The 8,923-nt window shown below is 44.1% G+C and overlaps 1 protein-coding gene across 1 annotated transcript; it reads right to left on the bottom strand.

Annotated features, from left to right (window-relative positions):
* Positions 1-5,391: 5,391 nt before the first annotated feature.
* On the bottom strand, positions 5,392-8,558 carry LOC141562583 (interferon lambda-4-like). The gene is made up of 3 exons (XM_074302587.1): positions 8,394-8,558; positions 7,153-7,695; positions 5,392-7,029 (listed from the first exon to the last, which is right to left on the bottom strand). The coding sequence occupies exons 1-3, from the start codon at positions 8,556-8,558 to the stop codon at positions 6,925-6,927; spliced, it is 813 nt and encodes a 270-aa protein (XP_074158688.1). The 3' UTR covers positions 5,392-6,924.
* Positions 8,559-8,923: the final 365 nt, after the last annotated feature.

The raw sequence follows: 8,923 nt of genomic DNA, 5'->3' as shown, positions 1-8,923 counted from the left end.
ACTGATAAGGATTTTGTATCAAAGAGAGATTTCTAACCAACTAGCATAAATAGATAAGCTCCCAAAGCTGTTACAAAATAAAAAGTTATCAAAGGAAAATAGACTTCTCAAAAAGAGAGCAAACTATTAACCTAGGAAAGATTGTTTCAAGTCACTAATAATAGAGAAATACAACCATTCTCAAGTTTCACTTCATCCCAACTAACCCTAACGGGAAAAACGACAAAAATGGGAATAGGTAATAATTGAGATGTTGTGAAAAGATAAGTGTTCTAATGCATTGTTGGTGGAGCTATGAATCAACACAACTATACTGAGAGCAATTTGAAATTATACAAATAAAGTGATGAAAATGTCCGTATCCTCAAGGAAATTATTAAAAAGAAAGATTCTATATACACATATTTATATATCTATATTTACAGCATATTTACAGATGTATTTTTTGTGGTCACAAAAATCATGAAACAAAGAAGATGCTCATTGACAGGAAAATGGCTAAACAAATTGTGGTATATAAATATCATGAGTTATTACTGAATGATAAGCATTCATAAATATGAAAAGCACAGGAAGATTTATATGAACTGATTCAAAATAAATCATTTGAAGGAAGACAATACGCATAACTCTGATAACATACATGAAAGAACACCACTTAGGAAACAATAAAAAACTAATATAAAAATGTATTAAAATAATAACGTAAAAACATTATTAATAATAAATATTATAAATAATGATATTATTTAAATTTTTTAAGGAACTTGACCCCAAAAGAGATATATGACAAAAGGCTTCATTCCACCTCACCCTGTCACTCCATGGTGGGAAGTCCAGAGATGTGAAACATTACATATATTTTCAGATTTGTTCAAATATACTGGCTTTCCTTCTTCTTCCTCTTTTTCATTTTTTTTTTTTATCTTTAAGAAATGGTTCTCTGGGAGGGGTTGGTGCAGGTATACAGGGGCAATTTTTAAAAAAGCATAGCAACCAAATCTAGTGCTAAAAAGAGATTAGACAATTGTTGGAGAGGCTGCAAGAAAACAAGCACACTGGTGCACTATTGGTTGAGCTGTGAACTGGGCCAACTATTCTGACAAGGAAATTGGGATGATTCCCCCAAGTCATTTAAATAGTCTTTAAACTTGGCAATACCACTTCTAGGCCTATAACCCAAAGAGGTGGGGGGGAAAAGGAAAAAGACTCATGTTTACCCAAATATTTCTAGCAGCTTTTTATTATGATATATATATATATATATATATATATATATATATATATATATATATATATATATATACAGATTTGCACACACACATACAAAGACATTTCAAATGGAAGTGATTCCGTTTCCTGACATGGTGCTGGTAGACTGTCCAAGAACAGAAGCACTACTTAGTCAAGAGGTGGAAAGCATGCTTGATTGCATGTTCTCTGAAGACACTGATCATGGTTTTTAGGTCTTCGGAATCCAAGAAACCTAAGAAACCTAAGTGGTTTGTCTTTACAATCTTGTTGTTCTTGTAAGTACTGTACTTCTGTTTCCACTCACTTCACTCTGTATCAACTCATTCTGCCCAGGATTTTCTGCAAAACTGTCTCTCATCATTTCTTACAGTACAATAATGTTCCACTACATACATATACCATAATTTTATTCATCCATTTTCTAATTGATGATCACCTCTTCTCCTTCTGTCTCCTGCTTTTACTTTTATCCTTCATGATAGGGGAGTTTGTTTTCCTTGGTACTATTCCCTGCCTGATATTATCCTCTTTTTTAATGCCATGCTTTCATCCTTATTCTCTCCCCACTTGTCTCCTTATTGAGACACTACAGACACTATTGAGAACTACTTGTGTCTATTTGGCTTTTCCTGTATCAGATAAAAATAAGGTTCACCTAATGTCATACTCATTTCTCCATGTTTGTATATTCTCTATCTCTTAATTATGAAAAATAGTAAGCTCCATCCCTTGATTGCTCCTTTCTTGATATTCCTTTTTCCTTTTCTTTTCTCCCTTTTAAAATCCTTAAAACAGAACCAATGAACTCCCAAGAACTCTGTTTTTTCTATTTAACTCCCTCAGAGTCCTTTGAAGATATTAAAGTACTGAAGAGTCATCGGTTTCTTTTCTCCCATTTAGAATGTTAGCACTACATCATCACACAACTAATTCCAATTCCTCAAATACATTTAATTTTTTTTTCCTGAGGCTGGGGTTAAGTGACTTGCTCAGGGTCACACAGCTAGGAAGTGTTAAGTGTCTGAGACCAGATTTGAGCTCGGGTCCTCCTGAATTCAGGGCCGGTGCTCTATCCACTGTACCACCTAGCTGCCCAAATACATTTAATTTTTAAGATTTCTTTTGACTCTTGTGCTTGCACTTCAAAGTTCCTATTCAGTTCTGATCTTGTTGTTAGAAATGTTTTATAGTTCCCTTTTCCATTAAAGTTCATTTTTTTTTATCCTATAGGATAATACTCAACATTGTAGGGTAAATGATTATTTGTCATAAGTGTATAGATAACCTTTTGTAATATTGGATTTTAAGGTCTCTAGTTTATAGTACAAACTGCCAGGTCTTGTAGGATTCTATCTTGGTACATGAACTAGCTCTTTCTTGCTACTTACAACACTTTTTCTTTGATATTGAAACTCTGGATTTTTTAATGTGATACTCCTGGGACTTCTCCATTTGGAGTGATCACTAGATTATTTCTTCCTTCATCCTCTGGTTCTATTAAATCTGGGCAATTTTTGTTTTTTATGATTTCTCAAAATATAGTATTTTTTTTAAATCAGGGTTTTCAGAGTCTGGTTATCCTTAATCAGATATCTCTCCCCCCCCCCTCATTTTTCAGTCTTTTGGTTTATTCTAATACTTTTTACTGTCTCATGGAGTCATTGATTTCTGTTTCAACTCTTTTAGTTTTCAAATAGTCCATTACTAAATAAGGTTTACCCCTTTCTCTTCTAAATTTATTCTTCTTTTGACTCTTTCATGTAGAACTCTTAAAATTTTTTAACCTCTTTATTTCTTGTAAACCATATAGTGCTTGTGAGAAAATCTTCATTTACTTCCCCCCACCCTGCCACTTCTAACTTTAAGAGTTTCTGCTTGCAGTTGTTATGGAGTTATTTTCTTCTTTTGGGGGGGACTCTCTAGATTTAGAATCATTTTCAAATCTGGATGGCATCTTCTGGGATCTACTCATCTCTCCAAGTCTAGTTCCTGAAATTTTCAATGGTCAGATTTTAACTCTTACTGTGATAGTTCTGCTTGATCTCACAGTATTCCATGAGTTTCAAAGCTGACCTGTTTCTTCTGGGATTAGGTCCTCCTAGATCTTTGAGATTTAGAGCACTGCATCCATTTCAGGACTTTGAAGCCTTAGGGTACATGATCTTGGCTGTATTCATGTGGGCCTACCTTATTGTAGCTAATAGCTATTGCTTTCCAAGAGCTTCCAGAGATCTTTTGAGGGGTTATATTTTACCTGGGATTTTTTCAAAGCTATCCTTCTACTCCAGATATAGAATTCTCCAGATTATAATTGTTTCTTACCCTTCTCTCTCATGCTGGGATATTCCAGTCTTCTTTACCTGCAGTGGCTGTTTTCCTATTTCCTGTGGCCTGCTAGCTAGTTTCTTGGATTTCTGAATCATTATTTGGCTTTGTGAGAATTCCAGATTTTTGCTAGAGTAGGGATGGGGAGCTGGATGGTCTGCTTCCATTAAGGCAGCCATCTTGGCTTTGATTGGAAGTCTAATAGCCCCCTTTTAAGTATTTGAAGGACTGTCACATGAGACTCTGATCCAGTAACCCTGACTTCTTGGCTGCTCCATGAATAAGACACTGGATCTTTTCACTGTGGGCATTTTCTCTGGCTGGCTGTCCTCTATACCTGGAACGCCTTTCTTTCTCTGCTCTCCTAAGCTTCCTGTAGATCCCAGATAAATTTTTTTTCTTTCTATCTCTCTGTCTCTTTTTCTTTCCTCCCTTTCTCCTTTCTAATGTCTTTTATTTCTAGTGATTTCCCTTTATTAATTTATCATACTTAATTATGGAATTTATTAATAATTCCCTTAATTAATATACTATTAATTAATAATAGGGAATATTAATTCTCCAAATCAATAAATTAATTTATTATTAATTCATATTTATCCTGTATGTGACTTGTCTATATTTGTCTCCATGCTGTCTTCCCCCAGTTCATCGGGTAAAGGTAGGAACTATCTTTTGCCTCTTTTTGTATCCCAATGCTCAGCACAATGCCAGGCATGTAGTAGGCACTTAATAAATGTTCTTTGATTGATTAAAGTCAAGAAAGGAATAGACCCCAAATAACTGAGCCAAGAGAAATGGGTGGAAGTTGTGAAGGAGCCAACATATGAGAAAAAATTTCCTAACAATTGGAGCTGTCCCCATCAGGAATAGAATGGCTTGGAAGGTTTGAGTTCCTCCTCCTTAGAGGTCTTCAAGCAGGCAGATTTCCACTTCTTGGGTAAATTATAATAGGGATTGCTTTTTATTCATTTATTTTTTGATGGGTTGGACTAGATAGTGAGTGAGGTGTCTTTGAATTCAAGTTCTGTGATTCTGTAACATGATCTAATTGGGAAATGAGTAAGGAGGGATCAGCAAACCTGCAGATGAAAGTACAAAATGCTTTGGGGGCAGGGAGGCAGCAGAAGTGCCTGGGGAGAGGAGGAAATGGGTGGTGGCTCCTAAACTGATCTCTGGAGACAGCCAAGGAGGGGAGGAGTCTTTCTTCCTCAGTTACTCCTTTCCTCCCTTGGCTGGTCCCAATGTAATGCTTAACTTCTTAATGAGTACCCTTATCTTGAATGGCTGCCATGCTCTAGTTCCATTGCAGTGAGACAGCCACCAGTGCTTTATAGGAGCCTTCCCTGAGCTACAGTGATTGACCTCTTACATTCTCCTCAGATTTTTTTTTTTTTTTAACCCATTGTTTGAGTCTGAGTGGCAGCTCTCCAAAGCAGGGAACTCAGGTTCCCACACCATGTCTATATCTCTGACTCATTCCTGGAACCCAAGTATGTCAGACACTCCCGTTCCCACCTCCTTTCCCTTCTCCACCCCTCCCCCAACACCCAACATACAGACACTTTCTGTAGGAAAACAAAAACGAGAAATTTTTGGGAAGGTGCAATCACCCAGTGATTCAGGATTTGGTTACAGAATGAAACCTGGACCTCAGTCCTGCTCCTCCCCCTCTCTCCACTCCAAAACATTGCACTTCACTGTTTTGTTTTGTTTTGTTTTTTAATTAAAGTTTTTGTTTACCAGATATATGCATGGGTAATTTTACAGCATTGACATTTGCCAAACCTTTTGTTTCAACGTTTCCCCTCCTTCCTCCCTCCCCCTCCCCCATATGGCAGGTAGACCAATACATGTTAAATATGTTAAAGTATAAATTAAATACAATATATGTATATATGTCCAAACAGTTATTTTGCTGTACAAAAAGAATCCGACTTTGAAACAGTGTACATTTAGCCTGTGAAGGAAATAAAAAATGCAGGCGGACAAAAATAGGGGGATTGGGAATTCTATGCAGTGGTTCATAGTCGTCTCCCAGAATTCTTTCGCTGGATGTCGCTGGTTCGGTTCATTACTGCTCTATTGGAGCTGATTTGGTTCATCGCCCTGCACTATTTTTGATGGGACCCTGAGATTTTTAAGAATGTGTTGAAGACTTTGAGCTGCCATCCTGTAGGCCCGGAGCGGGTCTGCAAGGAGTGAGTTAAGAGACACCATCGGTTGTAAAAGTTTTATAAATAACAATAAATTATCATGGAAAAGAAGGGGAAGGAAATTCACTTAAAAAATAACATCTGTATCCTATTGACAGAATTATACCTCACAGAGGTGTCACAATCTACTCTTTACAAAGTACCGTATTTAGGAAACATTCTGCAAAAGTCAAGGCCCTTTCCCTATGTGCAACCTTAGGAGGTGGGCAGGATAGCGCCAATCACATTCGCAAAACCATGTCCTGGACAGAACACGTTTCTCACAACAATCTTGTGAGCTAAATACTTCAAGGATGATCTCCATGTTACAGGAGGAATGGCCGTCTGTCTGCTCGGGTAAGTGACGCAGTGTTCCGCAGTCATCACGAAGGCTGCAGACTCCAGGTCCATTTTCCTTTGCATCACATTCCGACGACTTGGTGTATCATCCCCATTTTCCAGATCGGATAATTTCTCCAAAGGGAAATCGGTAGACAATGACAAAGGCAGGATTTGAACCAAGATTTCCCGGTGGCAGGTGCCTCTCCAATTTCTACCTTTTTAAGTCCCATTTTACAACTGTGGTGATACTGAGGTCCCAGGAGATGCCGGGAATTGCCCAATGGGACCACCCGGATTTTTCTTATGAGGCAATCGGGGTTAAGTGACTTTTTTTTTTTTTTTTCTGAGGCTGGGGTTACGTGACTTGCCCAGGGTCACACAGCTAGGAAGTGTTAAGTGTCAGAGATCACTGAATTCCGGGCTGGTGCTCTATCCACTGCGCCACCTAGCTGCCCCGGGGTGAAGTGACTTTGCCGGGGTTACACAGCCAGTTCTGAGTGAAATCAGGTCCTCCTAAATCCAGGGCCTGGATTCTGTCCGCTGCGCCGCTAGCCGCCCCTCCCTCCGTGATTAGAACGTCCCCCATTCCCGCGCCCCTTACCTGGCCCCGGGCCTAGGGTTTTGAACCTGAGGCTCCGGGCCCGGCACAGATGCCCGGTCTCTCGCCGTCTGATGGTGTTCCCTGGAAATGAGCGCCGGCGAAGGCACAGCGGGGAGCCTGGCCCCCTCACTGGGCAGTTGGCGCAGGGACACAGCCTCGGACGGTGGAAAACGCCCGCGGAGCAAACCGCTTTGGAGCCCGGACTACTTAAGCTGAGGCGCAGGGCCCGGCGAGAATCGCCTTCTTCAGGTCCGACGTGAGCAGCTTGAGGAGGCCGAGAACGGTCTCCGCTTCGCGACATCGAGGACTTTCCTAGCGGAGAACGCGCGCATCTTCGCTTTTTTTCGCTTCGGGATCGCTCCCCTTCTCCTCCCCCTCCAACTTCCCCGCCCCCGATCTTCTGGCTCTCCTCCCTCCCGCCCAGGGCACTCTCACCGAGCTCGCCGCTTTATGTGTTCTTCTCTTTTTCTTGGAGCCCCGATCCACTCGGTCCAGCTTGCCGTGGCCTTGAGTGTCGAAATCTCGGGGCTGAGCCCCTCCCCCCCGTCCGGGGCGCGCGCTCTCCGAGGCCCGCGTCCCGGGCTGCGTCAGGGGGTGATTCTCCGCCAGCCGGGGTTCCGCTAAGCGGGCCGCTTCCCTGGATCTGCCCGCCCGCGCTCCGCCGTCAGCAGAGTCTGGACCGGCGGAAGACTGAGAGGGGGAGCCGAGGCTGGGCGGGCTCACACAGGCGAGCACATCGCTCCGCACGGCCCAGAGCAGCTCCAGGACCGGACCGGCGCTGGCAGCCAGAGCGGGGAGGCGCAGGTTCCGCACCACGGACTCGGCGGCGGCCAGAGCGAGCGCCACCTGACGCAGCCGGGCGCAGGGCTGGGGGAGACACACGCCACTTGGAGGGATGTCCCGGGAGCAGCCTCCCAAGGCTCCCTCCCCTCCCCCATGTCCTAGGGTCTCACCGTGACTTTCTGGGTTGCCTTTCGCCTAGAGAACGAGCAATTCCTCTTTTCCCAGCTCAGCATCTCTTGTTCCTGGGGGAGGAGGGGAGGAGGGGGAAGAGATGGTGGAAGAGGAGGAGGAGGAGGAAGAAAACCTTTAGGGAAGCAAGACTCCCGGGAGACTGGAAGGACGAGGCTGGAGTGTGCCTGAGACTCCGGGAGGCTTCGAATGTCCTAATAATAGAGCACTCAGGAATCCTGAGGCTGGGGGCTGCGGCGGCCAAGGGAGGTCAGCACTGCAGGGCCGTTTAGAGAATCACCTAGAACTCCCGGAGGTGACTTAGCCAGAGTCACCCGGCCAGGACGTGCCCCAGGTGACCCAACTCGAAGCCAGCTCGCGGCCTCCAGAGACTTCTCTGAGGCTCGCAAGGCTTTTCCCCTGTATTCTCTCCTTTGGCCTGGGCCACAACCCGGGGAGGACCGTGTCGGTCATCATCCTATTAAGGATCCTAGCCAAGGCTTATTCCACAGCTAGGCGACATCCCGGGCAGAATTCGAATACGAGTATCCCAGCATTCTCAGCGGTCTCCGCTCCACTATGCTGGCGAGCTGGCCACGTTTCCAGATACTTAAGTCCCTGAGCAGCTGGGGGCAAAAGGGGGGGAGCCTGTCTGAACCCCTGGCCTGGGAAGGGCTGGAGGGCTGGAGAAGTGGGCTTTCGGAAGTCCTGGCTCCGGGACTCACGTATAAATTGCTGAACGTTTTGACAACCGTCACTGCCTCGGGATTCAGCGAGTAATAATGCCCGAGGCTGCAGCGCCTTGGGCGCCGGACGCCGGGGTCGCCTGAGCCCCGAAGCACCCAGAGCGCCAGCATGAAGGAAATGGGGAAGCTGAGGCCCGATGGCATTGTGGAGGACAAAGCGGCTCCCTCCAGACTTCGTGCCCTGCAGTGCGAAGCCTCCTTCCCTCCTTGTCAAGTGCGATCAGGAGGTACCCAGGATCGTTTGCGCCTGGCTCCGGCCCCATGATGCTGGATTTTATCTTTTAGCGGTGAGGGGGCGGTCGGAGAGAAAACCAATAAAAACGTGCGAGGGCCAAGCCTGCCAAGACTTCCCCTGGCTTTTCAAACGGGCACGAGTCACGCTTTCACCACCAAAGCTAGGATTACGTCAGACCCCTCCCCCTCCCCCCTCTCTATCTCCTCTGTGCCGTTTCTGTCTCTTTGGGATTTTCTCTTATTGAGTTTGTTTCTTTGTCTGTTTCCCTTTCCTT

This window comes from Sminthopsis crassicaudata, chromosome 3, assembly GCF_048593235.1.
Source record: "Sminthopsis crassicaudata isolate SCR6 chromosome 3, ASM4859323v1, whole genome shotgun sequence".
In the NCBI taxonomy this organism is placed as follows: domain Eukaryota; kingdom Metazoa; phylum Chordata; class Mammalia; order Dasyuromorphia; family Dasyuridae; genus Sminthopsis; species Sminthopsis crassicaudata.
This window is presented reverse-complemented; position numbering and strand designations above follow the sequence as displayed.